The sequence below is a fragment of the Bos javanicus genome, chromosome 7 (assembly GCF_032452875.1).
Source record: "Bos javanicus breed banteng chromosome 7, ARS-OSU_banteng_1.0, whole genome shotgun sequence".
Lineage (NCBI taxonomy): Eukaryota > Metazoa > Chordata > Mammalia > Artiodactyla > Bovidae > Bos > Bos javanicus.
In genome coordinates, this window is record NC_083874.1 from 40320569 (window position 1) to 40344036 (window position 23468).

General features: G+C 38.5%; 1 protein-coding gene across 6 annotated transcripts in view; it reads left to right on the forward strand.

The window, feature by feature from the left end:
- NLRP3 (NLR family pyrin domain containing 3) overlaps positions 1 to 23468 on the forward strand; it is a 49384-nt gene extending 25916 nt beyond the window's left edge. For 4 of the 6 annotated variants that reach the window (XM_061423196.1, XM_061423197.1, XM_061423198.1 and 1 more), the window contains 3 exons: positions 18689 to 18859; positions 19317 to 19487; positions 22691 to 23468. In XM_061423196.1, coding sequence (XP_061279180.1) covers positions 18689 to 18859; positions 19317 to 19487; positions 22691 to 22790 — 442 coding nt within the window. In that variant the 3' untranslated portion in view covers positions 22791 to 23468. Of the gene's footprint in view, positions 1 to 18688; positions 18860 to 19316; positions 19488 to 22690 lie in introns of those variants that run through there. The other 2 variants (XM_061423199.1, XM_061423200.1) reach the window with 1 other exon arrangement.

The window sequence follows — 23468 nt, forward strand, 5'->3', positions numbered from 1 at the left end:
TGCATCATTTCTTTTTAGATTCCACATATGAGGGATATCATGTGATATTTTCCTTCTCTATCTGACTTCAATCAGTATGACACTCTCTAGGTCCATCCATGTTGCTGCAAATGGCTAAAATTAATTAATTTTTGTTTGTTTTGGTTGTGTTGGGTCTTCGTTGTTGTGAGCACTTTCTCTACTTTTGGTGAGCAGAAGCTACACTTCACTGTGGTTGCATGGACTTCTCACTGTGGTGGCTTCTCTTGTTGCAGAGCATGGGCTCTAGATCCTCAGGCTTCAGTAGTTGATCTGAGGCATGTGAGATCTTCCTGGCCCAGGGATCAAACCCCTGTCCCCTGCACTGCCAGGCAGATTCTTAACCACTAGGCCACCCAGGGAAACCCAGGAACATTCTTTTACAAGGGTGCAGAGCCAGCATGACTAAGCACAGTCAACAGGGCCCAAGGTTAAAATGAAAGAACTAGGTCTAATATGGAGTCAGATTTGTTCTTTCCTATTACATATAGAGTCTGGAGACTCTCAGAGTCGAAAGAAACCCTAGGAATTGTACAGTCCAGTTCATCATTGAACGAACACTTGCTTCTAAGACATTCACCCGTTTTATGTGTGAAAACTTCTAAGCATGCTAGTCATTGCTGCAATGCCTGCAGTTCTTATTTCCATATAGCCCCTTCTATTGTTTTGTGCATTGGCCCTTGTTCTGCTCCTCAGAGTCTGCTAAGAGATGCTGATCTTGATTCCTTAGAGGCAGCACTCACACTCTAGTTCTTCTCATCTTTTACTTGGATGTCTCTAAATATTTAACTAGGACATGGTTTAGTACTTTCACCTATTTAGTTATGCTCTCCTAGGTAAGAGTTGGTCTTTTAATGTCCCTATTTGAAGTGCAGTACACAGACCTGAACATGACACTCCTAACGATGTGTGGTGGAACTTTCACCTCTTATGGTAGGGCACTATGTTGTCAGTGGTGAGGACTGAGGTTTCCTTATATTTTTGGCAGTCACATCAGATCATGAGTTCTATTGGAAGTCTGTGGGAAATAGTAACACACAACTTTGGATGTTTTGTAATACCAATGACCAATTCTCTGCAGGCACCAATTGGGTGTCTTGCAAGCCAGTTAGATTTCAACACTAACCCCATAGCTAAGGGCTCAGTCCAGACATCAATTTTTAGTAATGAGTCCCAAGATTACTCACACTTCTATCTGACTTGGTTACAAATTGGGGATTCCCACAGCCCCCTATTCAGGTGTGAAACTTTGCTAGATTGACTCACAGAAATCAGGGAGATACTTATGTTTACAGTTTTAAATAAAAGATGTTATAAGGTATACAAACAGACGAAGAGACACATAGGATGAGGTAGAGAAGAGTCTGGAGCCCAGGGGCTTCTCTCTCCATGGAGTTGGGGTGCTCCATCCTCCTGGTATGTAGATGCCAGGTTGGTTAGATTCACTGACCCAGAAGATCTCCAAAACTCATTGTTCAAGAGATTTTATAGAGCCTAATCTCCAGCCTTCCTTCCTTCTCCTTGCTGGAGGTTAGTGGGTGGGGCTGAAAGTTCCAACTTTCTAACCACTTGGCCTTTCTGATGATTAGCCCTATCCTGAGCCAATCTAAGGGCCCCACTTTAAGTCACCCCATTAACATAAACTCAAATGTGATCAAAAGAGGCTCCTTTGATTAGCAATAGACACTCTTGAAAGTGAAAGTTACTCGGTTGTGTCTGACTCTTTGTGACCCCATGGACTGTACAGTCCATGAAATTCTCCAGGCCAGAATACTGGAATGGGTAGCCCTTCCCTTCTCCAGGAGCTCTTCCCAACCCAGGGATCGACCCAGGTCTCCTGCATTGCAAGCAGATTCTTTACCAGCTGAGCCACAAGGGAAGCCCAAGAATACTGGAGAGGGTAGCCTATCCCTTCTCCAGTGGATCTTCCTGACCCAGGAATTGAACCGTGGTCTCCCGCATTGCAGGCAGATCCTTTACCAACTGAGCTATCAGGGAAGCCCCTAGGAAATTCCAAGGTTTTTAGGACCTCTGAGATAGGAATGAGGGACAAAGACCAAATATATTTCTTATTATACCACAGAAATACCCTCTGTTACATGCACTTGACCATGTAACACTGCCCTTCTGTGTTTTTTGCATGGTTTATTCTCCATTGGCCTCATAAAAACTGACAAGTAGATATTGGTATCTCTAATTTAAAGAGGATAAAATGAGGCTCAAAGAGTTTAAAACCTTTGTCCAAGGACACCCAGATAAAAGGCAGTGGAACCCAATGCAGACAGAGTCCAGTGTGACCCACCAAACCCTCCCTTAACTCCAGAAAAACTTCATAATGAGTTGGCTAATAGGCTCTCTGGAGAAGGCAATGGCACCCCACTCCAGTACTCTTGCCTGGAAAATCCCATGGGCGGAGGAGCCTGGTGGGCTGCCGTCTATGGGGTCGCACAGTGTCAGACATGACTGAAGCAACTTAGCAGCAGCAGCAGCAGCAGCAGTAGGCTGTCTAAAGGGCTTCTATATCCTGCTCTATCCAACTATATGGGTTCTCACATTTAGCTCTGTTAATTTTCATCTTATCTTTCTTTTGACTCATTGTCTAGGCATTTTTGAATCACGATCCTGTCAATATTACCCAGACATATAACAAGCAAACTGTAAATGTCTTCATTCACATTACTGACATAAATACCAACTAGATCATTACTAAGTGGAGCAGAAACGGTCTTTGCTGAGGAATAATCTGTTAGTCCATAATCAAAATCTATAAAAACAAAGCCCTGTTACCTCCCTGAGCCTCTCCCCATTGCTCTTCTTCAGATATTGCCACATCAATTTAGTAAAAAAGGCTATATTCAATGCCTTCATTTCCTTCCCTTATATTATTGCTCTGCCACAACAATTTGGCTTTTGCCACTCTTGGTTTGTCCAACAGGTATGATTTGGTCACTTTATTTTCTAGGTACTCTGGGGGCTCAGTCATGGGTGCTGACAGCAGCAGTGACTAAAACAAACCAAGACCTTGTTTTCACAAACATTCTCATATGGAATGATGATAGACGCTAGACAATAGACAAGTAAAATTATATATATATATAGTATAATAAAAACTGGAGTGGCAGAGAGAGCTACATCCTTGTCCAGGTGTTCAGTAAATGCCTCTCATGCAGGTGACATGGGATCCGTGAAGAAGCCAGGGGAAAACACTCCATACAAAGCAAAGAGGCTCAGAGTATAAACTCTCAGTTGACCTTCAATGATCCTATTTCTGACTCTTGTAGATCCTTCTCAATCCTAATCCTAGTTGAAACCTGCTGCCTTTAATTCTGTTTATCTCCTCCTTGAAATCCTTTTCTCTTATTTTTAGAAAGTTCCTAGAATTTCCATTGTGGAGATGTGGGTTTGATCCCTGGGTCGGGAAGATCCCCTGGAGTGGGGGGCATGGCAATCCAGTCCAGTATTCTTTTTTTTTTTTAATTAGTTAATTTATTTCAATTGGAAGCTAATTACTTTATAATATTGTGGCGATTTTTGCCATACATTGACATGAATCAGCCATGGGTGTACATGTGTCCCCCATCCTGAACCCCCCTGCCACCTTCCTCCCCATCCCATCCCTTGGGGTTGTCCCAGTGCATCGGCTTTGAGTGCCCCGTTTCATGCATCGAACTTGCAGTCCAGTATTCTTGCTGGGAAAATCCCACGGACGGAGGAGTCTTGTGGGTTGTGGTCTATGGGGCCACAAAGAGTCAAACACAACTGAATTGACTGAGCAGCAGCAGCAGTCTTTCCTACTAATTTTATAGCTTCTGCTTCTCAGGGTTTGCGTTGACTTCTCTTCCTGTCATCTGGGGATTTCACCGTTGGTTTTCTTTTTCACTAAATGTTTCCACACTCTTTGGGAATTCTCCTAAGATCCTCAGCTTTGAAAACAACCTGTATACAGGTGGCTCGTCAAACTTAGATATTGCTCTTGTGCTTTTTTCTTTTTAAATAGGCATTTTTTTTTTAGAGTCAACTTAGATTCACAGCAAAATTTAGAGGAAGATGCAGAGATTTCCCATATGCCCCCATACCACATGTGCTTAATTTCCCCCATTACTGACATGTCCCACCAGAGTGGCTGTTTGATAGAACTAATGAACCTACATTGACACATCATAATCACCCAAAGTTCATAGTTTACATTAAGGTTCACTCTTTGTTTTGTATGTTGTGTTGAATATTTAAAACATTATTTAAAAGTGTGTTGTTTAGTGTCCACATATTTTGGAATTTTCCAGCTATTTGTTTCTAGTTTCAATTGATTGCAGTCTGATTTCTGTTTTTTAAGCTTGTTAAGATACATTTTATAACCCAGAATGTGGCCTGTCTTGGTAAATGTTATGTGTGAACCTGAAGAGAATGTGTATTCCTCTGTTGTTAGATGAAGAAGTCCATTGCTGTTGTTCAGTCACTCTGTCATGTCCAACTCTTTGTAACCTCAAAGACTGCAGCACACTAGGCTTTCCTGTCCTTCACTATCTCCCGGAGCTTGCTCAAAGTCACGTCCATTGAGTTGGTGATGCTATCTAACCATCTCATCCTCTGCTTCCCTCTTCTCCTCCTGCCCTCAATCTTTCCCAGGGTCTTTTCCAATGAGCTGGCTCTTTGCATCAGGTGGCTAAAGTATTGCAACTTCAGCTTCAGTCCCTCCAATGAGTATTCAGGATTGTTAAATTACGGCTAGAAGGATGACCCTCCCCTTACTCTGGAATAAAAGTGGTTATGACTGTGGGCTCTGAAGTTGGACAGCCTGGATCTGAAGCCCAGTCTGAATCTATTCTTGGCAAATATAAAACACACAACATATTAACTACAGTCACCATGCTGTACATTGTCTCCAGCACGCACTCATCTTAGGACTGAAAGTTTGTACCCTTTGATCAGTATCTTCCTTTTTCCCCTATCCCCCCATTCTCTATTCTACTCTGTTTACTGTGAGTCTGACTTTTTTTTTAAAGATCTTTGGCTTTTATCACTTAGCATAATGTCCTCTGGGTTCATTCATGTTGTCACAAATGGCAGGATTCTCTTCCTTTTTAAGACTGAATAATATTACATTGCATATATATGTGTATATACACCACGTAGTTTCCGCTTCCTTTGTTCCCCCTGCTTTCTTTTGGTTAGTGTTAGCATGGTATATCCTTCTCTATCCTTTTACACTTATTTTATTTTTTATATTTTCTATTCCTATGCTTTTAAACTGTATGTGTTTATTTTTAAAGTAGATTTCTTATATACAATATACAGTTGTGTCTTACTTTTTTGTTCGCTCTCTGATACATGCTTTTTAATTGATTCATTTAGATCATTGATAATCAAGTTAATTATCGACTTAATTGAACTAATATCTCATATTTGTTCCTGTTTTCCATTTGTTGCTCTTGTTCTTTGATCTTATTGTTGTTTTCATCTCCTTTTCTGCCTTTTGTGACTTTAATTGAACCTTTACTATAATTCCATTTTGCCCTTTTTTTTTTTTTTGGCCTTGCTCTCCAGCTTGTGGGATCTTAGTTCCCTAACTAGGGACTGAAGTTGGCCCACGGCAGTGAAAGCACCTTCCTAATCACTGGAAGGCCAGGAAATTCCCTCCATCCTACTTTTAAAAAAACTTTTCTTAGTGGTTGCTCCAGAGTTTGCAGTACATATTTACAACTACCAGAGTTTGCAGTATATATTTACAACTAATCTACTTTCAAATGACCCTAAACGACATTTACAATGTAACTATTTTATAATAACAAAGTAATTTTAATTCCTTCCTTCTATCCTTATATAATTAGTCATTCAGTCAATTTATGAGTGTATATATACACATAAATATAAATAATTGAATACATTATTGCTATTATTTTGAACATGATGCTATCTGTTTGATCAATTAAAAATAAGAAAAGTAAATTTTTATTTCACTTTCACTTGTTTCTTCTTTGGTGCTCTTCTTTTTTTTTTGCACATCTTTTGTATATTGTTTTCTTCTCTCTAAAAACTTATGAAAATTTCATTTCTTGTGAGGTGTTCTATTGGCAACAAATTCACTCAATTTTTGTTTGTCTGAGAAACTATTTCTCTTTTATTTTTGATGGCTAATTTCAAAGGGTACAGAATTCTAGAATTTTTTTTCCCTCAACACTAAATATTTCAGTCCACTCTTTTCTTGTTTACATAGTTCCTGATAATAAGTCAGTTGTAATTCTTATCTTTGCTCCTAAACAGATAAAGTACTTCCCCCTACTCTGGCTTCTTTCTGCATTTTTCCTTTACCTTTGATCTTCTGTGTTCTGAAAATGATATGCCAATCTGTAGGATTCCCCCACACTCCTCCATTTTTTGGTATTTACCTTACTTGGTGTCTCTGAACTTCCTGGATCTGTGATTTGGGGGAAATTCTTGGTCATACTCCTTCCCTGTAAGTCTTCTGTTCCTTTCTTGTCTTCTTCTAGTATTCCCATTATGTGTATCTTATACTCATATGACATCTTTTATAGTTATTTCACAGTTCTTGGATATTCTGGGTTTTTTTTTCCCCTGTTTACTTTTCAGTTTTGGAGGTGTTTATTGAGATATCTTCAAACTCAGAGATTTTTTTTCTCAGCTATGTCCAGTCTACTACTACTAACAATCCCATTAAAGACATTCTTTTTTCTATTACAGTTTTTTTTTTATTTACTATTTGTAAATAGTAATTTACTATTTACTATTATTATAGTAAATAGTATTATTTATTATTATTATAAAAAATAATTTACTATTTTATCACTAGTATTTTCTTTTGTTTTCTTCTTGGAATTTCCATCTTTCTTCTTACTTTGCCAGTTTGTTCTTCCACACTGTCTACTTAATCCATTAAAGCTCTTAGGGTATTAATCATAATGATTTTAAATACCTGGTCTGATAATTTCACATTCCTGCCATCTTAGACTCTGGTTCTGATGTTTTCTCTGTCTTGTCAAACTTTATTTTTTCGCCTTTTAAAATGTCCTGTAACTTATTCTTGAAGACTGAACATGTGGTACTGGAAAGGGAACTACTGTAAATAGAACTTCAGTAATGTGGTAATGCAGGCTGAGGAGAGAGGAAGCAGTCCTGTGATTAGGTCTCAGTTTTAGTGAATTTATACCTCTGGACTGTGACTTTTCAGTGGTTTTCAACTGCATCTCAGTTCTTTTCTCCCTTCTCAGCAGAACAAGATGGCCAGAGAGGGCTGAAGCTGAATATTTCTCTTCCTTGAGATCAATTAGACTAATACTATCCCAGCAGGTTAGGCTTTGGGTAATTAGTTTCTCCTGAGGACAAGTATAGGTGAAAGGAACAGAGTACTCTGGTATATAGACATGCCTCTATTTTTTTTTTATCTCCGCTTTATTATGCTTCACAGACATTGCATTTTTTACAGATTGAAGGTTTGCGGCAACCCTGTATTGAGTAAGTCTTATTCATACCATTTTTCAATAGCATTTCCTCACTTTGTGTCTCTGTGTCACATTTTGGAAATTCTCTCAGTATTTCAGACTTTTTGATTGTTATATTTGTTACAGTGATCTGTGATCAGCAATTTTTGATGTTTCTGTTAGAAATGTTTTGGGGGCACCACAGACTACATCTGTATAAGTCAGTGAACTTAATCAATGTATGTGTTCTGACTGCTCTACTAACTGGTTGTTTCCATGTCTCTCCCTGTCAATGGGCCTGAGACACAATATTGAAATAGGTCAGTTAATAACCATACAGTTCTTCTAAGTGTTCATGTGAGAGAAAGAATCAATTGATGTGGCAAACCTCATTGTTGTCTCTTTATAAAAATTTTATTGAAGTATAATTAATTTCCAATATTGTCTTAATTTCTGCCATACAGCTACCTGACTCAGTTATACATATATATGCATTCTTTTTCATATTCTTTACCATTATGGCTTATCACAGAATACTGAATATAGTTTCCTGTGCTATACAGTAGGACCTTGTTGTTCACTGTTGTCTTATTTCAGGAAATTGCCACAGCCACCCTAACCCACAGCAACCACTACCCTGATCAGTCAGCAGCCATCAACACTAGGTCAAGGCCTCCTACCAACTAAGATTATGACTCACTGAAGGCTCAGATGATGGTTAGCATTTTTCAGTAATAAAGTATTTTTTAATTAAAGTATTCACGTTTTTTTGGACATAATGCTATTTCAGACTTAATTATAGAATAGTGTAAAAGTAACTTTTATATGCGCTTACTGTTGTGCTCAGTTGCTCAGTCATGTTCCACTCTTTGCGGCCCCATAGACTGTAGCCTGGCAGGTTCCTCTGCCTGTGGGATTTCCTAGGCAATAATACTGGAGCAGGTTGTCATTTCCTCCTCCAGGGGATCTTCCTGATTGGGAAACCAAAAAATTCATGTGACTCACTTTTTTGAGATATTTCCTTTATTATGGTAGTCTGGAACTGAACTCACAGTATCTCTGAAGTATTTTTGTATTTATAAATGGTTCCTGGGACTTCTTTGACTGTCTAGTGGTTAAGACACTGTGCTTCCACTGCAGGGGGTGCAGGTGTGATCCCTGGTTGGGGAACTAATATCCTACATGCCACGTGGCATAGCCAAAAAGGAAAAATAAGTTGGAGGAATTTGTCTTAAGGGTACTGCTTCTAGTCCATCCCAAGCCCTTCAGTGCCTGTCACTCAGCTCTACGTATTGGTTATGACTGGGCACCTGGCTTCTCTCCTCCATTCTTTTTATTCTTGGAACCATAGTGTCTTGCCTGCAAGACCAAACTCAGGAGGACACTCAGGACTAGAGACCCTTGAACAACTCTGTCCACCCCCAGAGTCCCAGGTCTGAGCCACAAATGGTTCTCATGTGCATGTCCTTCTCCCCTACTCCCTTCCAATAATAAACTGGGCATTCTCTAAAAAATAAAACAAAGTAGAACAAAGCAAGGCAAAATAAAATAAAGTAGTTCTTTACTCCTTCCCCAGCTGGAAGCACAGAGGGATTTTTCTCTTATATTTAGTGTGAAAACCTGGTTGAGCACCCCTGGAAATAAAACTCACAGAAGTATGTAGATCCCTCTATGACTGAGTCCTCCTAATGTTTTTAATCTCTTAGACTTGTCCACAACTAGCCTTTGAAGTAAAGTGAAAGTGTTAGTTGTTCAGTTGTATCTGACTCTTTCTGAGTCCATGCACACTAGCCTGCCAGGTTCCTCTGTCCACGGAATTCTCTAGACAAGAGCACTGGAGTGGGTAGCTATTCCCTTCTTCAGGAGATCTTCTTGAGCCAGGAATCAAACCCAGGTTTCCCACATTACAAGCGGATTCTTTACTGACTGAGCCACCAGGTTTTCTTACCTGGCCAGTGATTCCCATGGAGGTTTAAGCTCATCGGTTTCTGATCCAGGAAGTTGTGATTCTTTGTATTTGCCTGTGTGTCATTTTAGGGTCAGTGGGTTGTGCTGTGACCACATTTCTCTTGTGGATTTAAGAAGAATTGATTTGTCAACTTATCCAGCTTTTAACTTATTGTTAGGATGGAACAGCAACTTCTAAGCTTTCTACATGCTGGTCTGGAAACTGGAAGTCCTGCTTGTGAAGTTTTTAATTACAAAAGTAATACATGCTTAGTGTAAAATATTAAATAATAAAGATATGTGAAGTAAGAAGTGAAAGCTCCTTTTCAGCTCACTTCCTGAGAGAACTATTTGCAACAGGCTGATGAGCAAACTTCCAGACATTTTGTTATGAATGAGCAATTATCCATCCATTTATCTGTCCATCTACCCACCTATTTTAATATATTGTGGGTGTTAGATTTCTAGGGCTACTGTAACAAAGTATGATAAAGGGAGTGACTTAAACAACAGACATCGTTTTTTAAATTCTCTTTTTAAAATTAACAAACTGTTTTTTTTTGGCTGTGCTGCGTGGCATGTGGGATCTTAGTTCCCCAATCAGGGATCAAACCCGAGCCCCTGTAGGGGAAGTGTGGAGTTTTAACCACTGGACTGTCAGGGAAGTCTCTGTTTTCACTTTTTTTCTTTCAATTTTTTTGATATATAGTTGATGCACAGCACTGTAAGTTTAAGATGTGTAGCATAATGACTTGATATACATATATTACAAAATGATTACCATAGATAATATCTATCACCTCAGCTACAAAAATGTTTTAGAATCACTCTCTTAGCAACTTTGAAATATACCATACAGATACGTTGCCTTTAGTCATCAGGGTGTACATTATATCCCTAGTACTCATTTATCTTACACCTCCCCACCTCCTGCATTCCCCTGCCTCTGGTAATCACAAATCTGATCTCTTTTTCTATGAATTTAGTTTGAGTTTTTTGTTTCCGTTTCTGTTTTAAATTCTAAAATATTCTTTTTAAATGAGGTCATACAGTATTTGTCTTCCTCTGTCTGACTTATTTTACTTAGCATGATGCCTCAAGATCCATCCACATTGTTGCAAATTGTGACCATTTTTTCTTCTTTATGGCTGATGAGTATTCCATTGTAGATATCTATACTTTTATCATATCTCTTTGACATACTAATTTCAAGTCCTTAGAGATAGTGGTTTCATTTCCTTTGGATATATGCTCAGAAGTAAAATTGCTGGATCATATGGTAGTCCTATTTTTAAGTTTTTTAGGATCTTCCATACTGATTTTTATAGTGGCTATACCAATTTACAATCCCATCAACAGTGTACAAGAGTTCCCTTTCTGCACATTCATCCTCGCATTTGTTATCACTCATCTTTGATGATGGGCTTCCCAGGTGGCATTAGTGGTAAAGAACCCACCTGCCAATGAAGGACACATAAGAGATGTGGAAGATTGCCTGGAGGAGGGCATGGAAATTCACTCCAGTATTCTTGCTTGGAAAATTCCATGGACAGAAGAGCCTGGCAGGCAACAGTCCATGGGGTCACAAAGAGTCGGACATGACTGGAGTGGCTTCACACACACACACACACATTTGATGATGGTCATTTTGACAGGCATGAGGTAATATCTCATTGTGGTTTAATTTACATATCCCTGGTGAGTAGTCATATCTCAGTATGACTTTGCATTGTATGTGTGTGCTTAGTCGCTCAGTCATGTCTGACTCTTGCGACCCTGTAGACTGTAGCCGGCCAGGCTCCTCTGTCCATGGAATTTTCCAGGCAAGAATACTGGAGTGGGTTGCCATTTCCTCCTCAAGTCCAACTCTTTAGGGCCCCATAGACTGTAGCCCTCCAGGCTGCTCTGTCCATGGAATTTTCTAGGCAAGAATACTGGAGTGGGTTGCCATTCCCTTCTCCAGATGACTTTGCATGTACCCATTGGCTATTTGAATATATTTGGGAAAATATCTATTCTGGTCCTTTGCCCATATTTAAATTGGATTGTTTTGTTTTTGTCTATTCAGTTGTATGAGTTCTTTATACATTTAGGATATAACTATTAACCTCTTATCAGATACATGATTTGCAAATATTTCCTCCCATTCTATAAGTTGTCTTTTCACTGTTAATTGTCTCTTTTGCTAAGTGAAAGCTTTTAGTTTTATGTGGTCCCATTTGTTTATTTTAAATTTTGTTGCTAATGCTTTACGTGTCATATTAAAGAAAATGATCACTAATTCCACGTCAAGGAGTTTTGTTTCCTATATTTTCTTTCAAGAGTTCTATGCTTTCATACATTTAAGTCTTTTTTTTTTTTTTTTTTTAACTCCCTCCTGTGTCCCTCTCAATCTTTTTTTTTTTTTAAATTTTATTTATTTATGGCTGTGCTGGATCTTTGTTGCTGAGTGTGGGCTTTCTCCAGTTGCTGTGAGTGGGGGCTACTCTCTAGTCGTGGTGTATGGGCCTCTCACTGTGGTAGTTTCTCTTGTGGTGGAGCTCGGGTTCTAGGGCATGTGGGCTTCCCTAGCTGTGGCTCCTGGGTTCTAGAGCATAAGCTCAATAGTTGTGACACACAGATTTAATTGCTCCATGTTATGTGGGATCTTCCTAGGTCAGGGATCAAAACATTGTGTCCTTCATTGGCAGGCGGATTCTTTACCACTGAGTCCAGGGACACCCCTACATTTAAGTATTTAATCCATTTTGAGTTGATTTTGGGGAGTAGTGTGTGACAGGGATCTAGCTTCATTCCCTTTATTATGAATGTCTTATTTCTCCAGCACCATTTATTGACGAGATTATCTTCAGCATTGAATATTCTTGGCTCCTTTGTCAAATATCTGTTGACTGCATATTTATGGATTTATTTCTTGGGTCTTGATCCTGTTACATTGACCTATTGTCTGTTTTTATGCCACTGCCATACTGTTTTGATTACTATGATTTTATAATATACTTTGATCCCCTGGAGAAGGGAATGGCTACCCTCTCCAGTATTCTGAACTGGAGAATTCCATAGACTGTATAGTCCATGGAGTTACAAGGAGTCAGACTTGAGTGAGCAACTTTCATGTACACTTTCAGTCTGAGAAAAAAGAACAAAGTGAGAGGTGTTACACTTCCATTTCAAACTATAGTATAAAATTAGGGAAATTAAACAGTATGACACTGGCAACAAAAACAGACAAATGAATAATTGGAACAGAATATAGAGCCCAGAAATAAGTTAGTATACACTTTCAACTAACATTTGCCAAGAGAACCAATAATACTCAAGAAGAAGAGACAGTCTGTCAATAAATGGTGCTAGGAAAATTGAATATTCACATGTAAAAGAATGAAACTTTTTGAATCAGCATTAGGTATACCTATGACCCCTCCCTCTTGAACTTTTCTGCCACCTCCCTCCCTATCACACCCTCTAGGTTGTTACAGATCCCCAGTTTGAGTTCCCTGAGTCACACAGCAAATTCCCATTGGCTAGCAAATTCCTGTTGGCTATCTATTTTACATATGTATTGTATGTTTTCCATGTTACTCTCTTCGTACACCCCACCCCCTCCTTTCTCCCCTCTACCATGTCCATAAGTCTGTTTTAATTTTTAAATTTTATTTCATTAATGTGATACATCAGGCTTCCTAGGTGGTGCTAGTGGTAAAGACCTGCCTGCCAGTGCAAGGAAACCCAAGAGATATGGGTTCAATCCCTGGGTGGGGAAAATGGGTTCAGTCCCTGGGTGGGGAAGATGGGTTCAATCCCTGGGTGGGGAAGATCCCCTGGAGGAGGGCAAGGCAATCCACTCCAGTATTCTTGCCTGAAGAATCCCACAGACAGAGGAACCTGGAGGGCTATGGTCCATAGGGACGCAAAGAGTCACAGAAGACTGAAGCGGCTTAGCAGCAGAAGCAGCAATGTGATATACCACATTGATTGATTTGCATATGTTGAGCAGTCCTTGCATCTGAAGATAAATTCCACTTGATTATGGTGCATGATCCTAATAATGTGTTGCTGAATTTAATTTACTAGTGTTTTGTTGAGAATTTATATTCATCAAAGAGATTGGCCTCTAGTTTTCTTTTCTTATAGTGTCCTTTTTGGTATCAAGGTAACTGGCCTCATAAAATGAGTTAGTGATTTTTCCTTTTTCTTTAATTTTTGGAAGAATTTGAGAAGAATTGGCATTAATTTTTCTTTAAATGTTTACTAAAACTCATCAGTGAAGTCATCTGGTCCTGGGCTTTTCTTTGTTGTGAGTTTTTTTGAGTACTACTTCATTCTCTTTATTAGTGATTAGTCTGTTTAGATTTTCTATTTCTGAGTCAATGGTATTTAGCATGTTTCTAAGAATTTTTCAGATTTTGTAGATTGTCCAGGTTGTTATAGTTGTTTATAGCACTTCTTATGATCTTTTGTATTTCTGTGGTATCAGTTTTAATGTCTCACCTTTTTTATAATTTTATTGATTTGGGTTCTCTCTCTCTTTATTATTATTATTATTTTTTTTCCTAGCTAAACGTTTGTAAATTGTCTAAGGGCCTACTTAATTGGCTAATATTTTTCCTATTATTTCCCTGTTCTTTATTTTATTTATTTCTGCTATAATCTTTTTTATTTCCTTCCTTTTGTTAACTTTGGGGCTTACTTTATTCCCCTTCTTCTAGTTCCTTGAGGTGTAAAGTTAGTTGTTTAATTGTTGCTGTTGTTTAGTAGCTAAGTTGTGTCTGACTCTTTTGGGACCCATGGACGATAGCCTGCCAAATTCCTCTGTCCATGGGATTTCCCAAGCAAGAATACTGGAGTGGGTTGGGATTTCCTTCTCCAAGGAGATCTTCCTGACCCAGGGATTGAACCTGTTTTTCCTGTATTGACAGGTAGATTTTTTACCTCTGAGCCATCAGAGTAGTCCAGCTGCTTAATTAAGATCTCTCAATTTTCTTGATGTGTGCATTTATACCTAGAAACTTCCCTATCAGAAATGATTTTGCTGCATCCTATAAGTTTTGGTATATTGTGTTTTAATTTTTGTCTAACTCAAGCTATTTTTTATTTCCTGTAACATTTTTTCTTTGACCCATTGGTTGTTCAGAAGAGTGTTGTTTAAATTTTCATGTATTTGAGTTTCCTCAGTTACCCTCCTGTTATTGATTTCTAGTTTTGTACCACTGTGGTCAGAGAAGATACTTGGCATAATTTCAATCTTACTGAATTTTTTAAGATTTGTTTTGTGGCCTAACATATGATCCATCCTAGAAAATATTTCAAGTGCTCTTGAGATGAATGTGTATTCTGCTGTTAAAATAGTTCCAACCAAAGTTTATTTTATTTCAATAGCAGAAGCTAAAAGGCCAAGATCAAGGTGTTGTCAGGGTTGGTTTCTTCTGATGGCTGTGAGGAAGAATCTGTTCCATACTTCTCTTCCAGTTTCTCATTGTTTACTGGCAATCTTTGACATTCCTTGTAGGCGCATCACTTCAATCTTAGTTTTTTCAGCACTTGGTATTCTAACTGTGCTGATGTGTGTCTGTCTCTGTGTTTGAATGTCCCCCTTTTATAATAATATCAGTCTTATTGGACTAGAGCTTACTTTAATTACCTCATCTTAACTAATTGCATCTTCAATAACCATATTTTTAAATAAGGTCACATTCTGAAGTACTAGGGGATAAGACTTCAACATACGAAATTTTGGGGGACATGATTCAACCCATAACACTATGTCTGTCCAAACAGGAATCAGTATGTGGATACTTTTCCATGATTTGCTTTTTTCATTTATTGTGGACACATTGCCATGCTGCTATATACAAATCTACAGATTTTGGTAATGCTCTGTAGTATTCATTACAGTAATGTAGTTTGCTATTCATTGAATGATGTACTATCGGATGAGTTTCTTTTTTACTGTTACAAATAACTCTGAAAAAAGCATATTTGTATATACTTTATGTAAGCATATTTCTTTTGAGACAGAAACCTATAAGTAGAATTAATAAGGCAAAACTTAGGCATTTTATATTTTGTTAGATACAGTCAAATTTCCTTATTTTGAACTTTAGACCTTTCTTTCTGACTATATATTGCCCCTGCCCCCTCCACAGTGTTACACAAGCATCACATACTAAGCATTTGCAAATCTTTATTTCTTGTAACTTATTTCTCATCCCTCTCCTTTGCCCTCTTCTTGCCCTGTCTATTCCATGTTGTTGAATAGTGGGACTTTCCAGGCGGCTGACAAGTAAACAGAGGATAATTTTTATTTTGTTTTTACTTTCAATCCCCTCTGCCTTTCATCTTTCTTTTACATAACACTGCAGGGAATTTTCTAAAGTGCAGATTGGTTAATATTGGACTTTTGCTCAAAAAACTTTCAGAAATTTTTCTTTGAAGTCAGCCCTAGGTCACTCTCCTTCCCTCTTGCCTATCAGGCCCTTCACTCTGTTTTGAGTCATACTAAATTAATTTTTAATTCTAAGAATCTGGCTACTTTTTCACCCTTCCTCACCCTTGTGTAGCATTTTCCTTTTGCCTGAAGGGTTACCCTTACTCTCCTATTCCCACCATCCATCTAGAAAACGCCTTCTTATTCAATTAATTTCTCTGATTCTCAGTTTTTCTATTTAAAAATAAAGCTAAAAATAACACCTGCATCTTGGTTTTATAATACTTCAATGAAATAATTCTATTTAAATGTATCATCACACAGCCAGGCACTTAGTAGATACTCAGTAGATGTTAGACCTTCTTCTTCAGTTTTCTCTGTGAGACATTTTTGTGACATAAATCACAAAATCATTAATAATTTTTAAAAAATCAACCACCATATAATACACGGTGAAATATCTATGTTCAGTGAATGTAAATGTAGATCTGAGTTGAATGGATTGGGTGAAACCAAGATATAGGATGTTGGTTACATTCCTCAAACCTAATAGATTGTTTGGTAGGGCTTGGTGGTTTGATTTTCTAAACATTTCACTATATGCTCTGTGTACCCTTCAGTCAATCTCAGTGGTTTTGATAAGCCTGATGTGACTTATTCTTAACAAAACCACCCTATCTGCTGGTAATTGCTGCCACTTCATTGTACTTCTCCTCAGACATTTGTTGTATAGTACCTTCCAACGCTTTTTTGGAAACAGTGGTAAAAATTACTATTCTGTAACTTTCAAAATATTCTTCCTTTCCTTTTTTTTTTTTTCCCACATTGAATCTTTTTTTTTTTTAATTTTATTTTATTTTTAAACTTTACAATATTGTATTAGTTTTTGATGACTATCTCTAGACTTCCGGAGCGTTCTTCATCTTTGCCAGTATCTTAGTCCATTTGGACTGCAATAACAAAAATACTACAGCCTGGGTGGCTCAAACAACAAATATTTATTTCTCACTGTTCTGGTGATTGGAAATCCAAAGTTAGGGTTAGGGTTAGGCCTGTAGATCACCTGGTTCCTGATAAGAACTCTGTTCCTGCCTTACATACAGCCACTCTGGTTTTTTCACATTGTAATAGGAGCAAAGCAAATCTCTGGGGTCTCTTTTATAAGGGTGCTAATCCCATGATGAGGACTCCACCCTCAAGACCTAATCACATCTCAAAGGCCCCACATTCTAATACCATCACATTGGGAGTTAAGATTTCAACGTATGAAATTTGGGGGTAAGGGACTACAAACGTTCATTCTAACAGCCAGGAGTCCTGAAAAACCCTTCTGCATGTTCACTAAAGATCCTCTGATAAAATTCTTCTTAGCTGGAGATAAAACTTGCTATAAACCACTCAGTTTCTTTTGCTCACCATCTCGGGCTTCATTTCCCTCGTTGCCTTGCTTACTCAGTCTTTTTGTTGTGATTCATCCTTAACTATGAAGATGGAGACCAGTGGGTGGGTAAGTACTTCTGTTTCCTTTTGGTCATCTGTTCATGCTATACTATTTGAATGACTTTCTTCTATTTTTCCTGATTCCAAGACACCTTAGAATTTAAAAACATATCATGGTTAAGGGTTCTGGCAGAAAGGAATGTGCCTGCATGAGATACTCTTAAATAAAGGCTTTGTTCAAGGTCTCACATTGTGACTTTCTGTGTACTATACCACCCTCTGAGCTTCTTTTCAGAAGTGACACAGCTCTCTATTTCAGAGCCCTCATGCTGTTGTTGGGTGATAATGCTATATTATAATATTATCTAGTTATAAAGTTGAGCAGCTTGTGAAATGCTTTTTCACAAACATATGGTATACATTTCACAAATATATGGTGTATGCTCAACTTGACCCAAGAGTAGTCGTACATCAACAGTCTTAATTTTACTGAGTATAATGCAAAACTAGGCTTTATACTCTGAGAGGCCCTTTATAGTGCAGAACATAGTATGAGGTGGATAGAAGGGGCAACGGAGCAGGGGATGATTCTAGAAGGTGTTAGTATAGGTTCCTTCTCTTCCAAATACTTTCTCTTTGACCTTAAGGGGAACATGATTTGATGAACTTCAGCTTTCTCATCTGTAAAAAAATATTCTACAGTTAGAGCTACACTGCCCCCTTGCCCAGTTGATAGAAAAATCAAATAAGGTAGTCTCTGCACTGTTAATATAAAAATAATGAGAATTAGTATTAATAGTAAGAGATAATCTGGGATGTCTTTCTTGAAGAAGTGGTTGTGAGGAACATGTATAGCCAGAGGGAATATATGTAGGAAGAAGGAGAAATGTGGAGGTAATGTGAATCAGTTTGCTTTTGCTCTGTCTCTTCTATTGACCCCAGGAAAGCATCTGCTTAGACATCATCTGTATCTTTTATGAGGCCAGAGATAAGGAGTCATACTGTTTACAGATTATATTCAAGATGCTGGCTTCTGGTCTGTAAGTTGAGGGATGAAACTTTTCAGATAAGATGACATTCCTATGTTGAGACAGCTGTGTGATGTCCAAGAAAGGTTGGGCATTGAGGATTCTTTTTTTTTTTTTTTAATTTATTTTACTTTTATTGGAGTACAGTTGATTTACAATGTGTTAGCTTCAGGTGTACAGTGAAGTGATTCAGTTATACATATACCTATATTCATTCTTTTTTAGATTATTTTCTTATATAGGTTGTCACAGAATATTGAGTAGAATTCCTTGTGTTATATAGTCCTTTTGGTTATCATCTTATATATAGTAGTGTGTGTATGTTCATCCTAAGCTCCTGATTTATCCTCCCCACCCCACATTGAATTTTCTTTTCCTTATTCCTTCCACAGGTTGGTGAATTCTGGCCTTACATCAGGTTGTTGTCCAGCTCTATCCTCAGTGCTCAGTACAAATCAGAATCTCACCCACCTTTACCTACAGGGCAATGCTCTTGGAGACATGGGGGTCAAGCTACTCTGTGAGGGACTCTTGCACCGCAACTGCAAGCTTCAGGTGTTGGAGTAAGTCTCTTAGCTTATTATGGTGATGGGAATGCATAGTGGCCCCAGGGAATGGGGTAGTTTGGGAGAATGATGAGAAGCGATATGTCTTCCTAGGGTTTGGATTATTACAGGATTATGGTACTGGGAGGAGCTGTACTTCTAGATAGTGTAAAGGTGAATACTAGAGTTCCTTGGGGTTGGTACGCACTTTTGTTTTAGGAAAATTTGTGAGGAGGCACAGAATTGGGAAGAACTGTTTCACAAACTGCTCTTACTAATTTGATCTGCACAATCCAGTAGATTGGAAAAAATATTCTCATTTAAAGAAGAGAGAATAACTCTTGGCACATAAAGCAGTTCAAAGCTTGTTAATCCTGAGCTTTTCCTACATTTGAAACATTACAGGCTAAGATCTGGGAAACCTGTGTAGGATAATTAAGGGGACATTTTTAAAAAGTCACCTTCTTTCTTGCAGGTTAGACAACTGCAGCCTCACATCACACTGCTGCTGGGATCTTTCCACACTTCTAACTTCTAACCAGAGCCTGCGAAAGCTGTGCCTAGGCAACAACGACTTGGGTGATCTGGGGGTCATGCTTCTCTGTGAAGTGCTCAAACAGCAGGGCTGCCTCCTGAAAAGCCTGAGGTAAGTGTGCCCTGCAGAGATTTGTATGGCAGGGCTCACAGTGCTAAAGAAAAATTTTTGCAGTTTCCAAAATCCAGGATGGCTTCATTTGCACTCTGGGTAAGGTTATTCAGTTCAGTTCAGTTTAGTTGCTCAGTCTGAAGGTTGAGCCTTGTTCAATTGCAGATTTTTTTTTTTTTTTTACTATATACTGTATGTGAGTCATGAACTCCATATTCAACTTCGTCCAGATGTTTGGAATAACTAAATTTCAGTTGGGTGTGAAAAGACTTTCCATCCATATTCTTGAAAGAAACAATTCACAAAGAAAGTAGCTAAATAGAATTACATTTCTATACAAGGTATTGTACTTTGTAAAATTAGACCCATCTATTGTAAAAGTCCTTGCATAGTACGGTGTTGTGCATCTTGTTTCTGAGAATTTCTAATTGAAAAGTGCTCCAGAAACATCAAGATCACAAATTCATAAAATTTGGCCTATCTTCAGGGTGTTGGGACCATCCGCTCCCTTCCATCATCAATGATACCACTAAGCCACTCATTGATTACCTCTCTAGTAAGAGCTTCCTAATAGTTTCGTAACTTCTGCTAGCACTGGTAATCACATCCTTCATGAAAGACATTTCCTTCACTTGGTTTTAGGGACAACATACTCTACTCTGAATTTTCTCCTATTACATTGGCTATTTCTGCTCAGTCTCCTCTGGTTTCTCTTCCTCATCTTGACCTTTGCATGCTGAATACCCAGAACTCAATCTGAGTTAATTTTTCTTCTCTATACTTTCTGCTTTTTTTTTTTTTAATATCATCTAGTCTTTTGGTTTTACCACATATGTGCTGTACCCCTCCCTCCAGTTCATATCTCCCTGAATTCCATGTCTAAATGCTTGTCTCACCTTTATGCTTGGATATCTAATAAGCCATCCAAACTTGACGTGTCCAAACCCAAACCTGTGCTGTCCCCTCTGTGTAAAATCTGTTTCTCACCCATCTCAGTCAATGGTAACTCAGTCTGAACTGTTCAGGTACAGAAAGCCTTGTGTTGTCTTTGACACTTTTTCTTTATGTGAATATCCAGTCCATTGGCATGTCCTTTTAGCTCTGTTTTCACAGCATGCCCACTCATTGACCACTTTTTGCTAGCTTCACAGGTCCTTTTCTGGCTCAAGCCATTGTCACCTCTTGTCTGGACTGTCCTGATGGCATTCTACTAGGCTATTCTGCATCTACCACTGCAGATGGAGGGTATAGCTAAAATGTGAGTCAGAGCATATCACTCCTACTAGCATGCTTGTTTCACAAAGCAAGAGCCACAAACTCATGGCAGTGTCTAAGGCCCCACATAATCCTGCTATTTCTGCAGTCATCTTCTAACCCTAGTTCCTTCTCCATTCACACTGTTCTCTTTGCTGTTTCAAAAAACAGTGTCACCTCTGACACTATACACTTGCTGTTCCTTCTGCCTGGGACTTCTTACACTTTGATGTCCACATGTCTTATTCCTGTGAATCCTTAAATTCTTTGCTCAGAGGTCTTTTCTGTGAGTCTGACTATAACCATCCTAATGAAAATAGCAACCCAGCAATGCCTTTCCTCTTCTCTGCTTATTTTCCTCCACTGTATTGAACACCATTATATAAGCTATATCATTTGCTTGTTTACTTATTATCTGTATCTTTAGGACACTCTGGAGATGAGGGATAAGCTCAACACAGACTGGGGAATCCATGGATGCAGTCAACCTGCCTTGTGAACTTAGGCTGCCGTAACAAAACAGAATAGTCTATATGCCTTAAACAAATCATAGTCATTCATTTCTCATAGTTCTGGAGGGTGGAACATCCAAGATCATGGTGCTGGCTGATTTGGTTTCTGGTGAGAGCTTTCCTCTGGAGAAGGCAATGGCACCCCACTCCAGTACTCTTGCCTGGAAAATCGCATGGATGGAGGAGCCTGGTAGGCTGCAGTCCGTGGGGTCGCTAAGAGTCAGACACGACTGAGCGACTTCACTTTCACTTTTCACTTTCACGCATTGGAGAAGAAAATGGCAACCCACTCCAGTGTTCTTGCCTGGAGAATCCCAGGGACGGGGGAGCCTGGTGGGCTGCCATCTATGGGATCACACAGAATTGGACACGACTGAAGTGGCTTAGCAGCAGCAGCAGAGAGCTTTCCTCTGGGCTTGTTGTGCCCTTATGTGGTACACAGAGAGAAAGACAGACAGACAGAGACAGAGATAGAGAGTACATGCTATGGTATCTTTTCTTATAAGGGCACTAATCCCATCTTGAGGACTCATCCCTATGAACTCATGTAACCCTCATTACATCCTGAAGGCTCCATTTCCAAATACCATCACATTGAGGGTTAAGGCTTTAACATATGAATTTTGAAGGAACATAAAGCATCCGTAACATACCCAAATCAAGATTACTAGAAATGATACAGGACAAATAGCATAATTTCTTACTTAAGTTGTAAGGGAGATTAAAAAAAAAAAGAGAGAGAGATGGAGGAAGAACTCATATCATTGATAGGTGTACCAAGCAATTACAATATGTGGGATTTTTTTGGCAGAGTGGAGGGGTGGGCTGTGACTTATGGGAACTTGTTTCCCTGACAAGGAATTGAACCTAAACCACAGGAGTGAAAGCACCAAATCTTAACCACTGGACCATCAGGGAATTCTCAATGTGTGGGCTTTATATGGCTCCTGATTAAATTAACATAATATAAAAATTTTATCAGACCATTGAGGAAATTGAAACACTGGTTGGACATATATTGATATGTGAAAGTTATTGTTAACCTTTATGGGTATGATAATTGCATTGTAATTCTCTTTTAAAAGTTGTTTCATTTCACACATTGATATATTTATAGATGCTTGAACTGCTGTGCTTACAATAATCCACTGATGTGAGGAGTTGGGTGGGTAATAGATGAAACAAGACTGGCCATGAGTTGTTAACTGTCAAAGCTAGATGGCAGGATTAATTATACTATTCTCTTTATCTTTGCACTTTTAAACATTTCCAAACATGAAGGTTAAAAATGTAACAGAAATCACATTAGGCATGATATGTAGCACTGGAAAGCTTAGAAGTATGAGGTTAAGAGAGGAGACGAGATTTTTAAAGCCCAAAACTCTCAAAGTGTTCATTTGAAGAGTGTAATCCAAGGCTCTCTTTTTGCTTTTATAGGTTGTGTGAAATGTATTTCAACTATGACACAAAACGTGCCCTAGAAACACTTCAAGAAGAAAAGCCTGAATTAACCATTGTCTTTGAGCCTTCTCGGTAGTGGTGGAAGCACTCTGCCATTCAGGTGTGGACAAGTGGTGGTGAGCATTCCTCCTTCAGCATTAAGATCACCTCTCTGCAATTCTTCTGGTCCAGTGAGGAAGAGTGAAAACTTGCTGATGGTCCTTCTGCCTGGTGAATGTGAGAATCTCCTTTACCCCTAGGTTGAAGACACCAGTGCAGTAAAATCATCAAATGATACAGTTCTTACTGCAGTGGCTCAGTCAGAGGATGTGTTCCTCTTGGTGACCTCATGTATCTAACTCATTCAGGAAAACACTTTTTCTTTCTTTTTCTCTTTTTACTCTAACTCTCCTTTCCTTTGTACCTCTCCCCACTTTTTTTCTTTGACTATATCATCTTTCCTGCCATCTTTCTCTTAACTGACCATAACAGAATGAGTTAACTATATATTATGCTGCAATTTTGTGGCAGCAACTTATTTATTTTTAATTTTTTAACTGTTATATATTCTAATAAAATAACTGATTTTTATTGTATTATAGCTGGTTGGAAATTTTGAAAATATAAAAAAATCTTTATTGTATTTATTGAGTTAAATTGTTTCCTTTCCTTGGTTTTAACAGAGGGTGCCTAGAAAGCCTTTTACTTATTTATCTAAACTACTAAAGGTAAATTAAATTGCTTCATGTATTAAAAAAATCTCTTTGCCAAATGA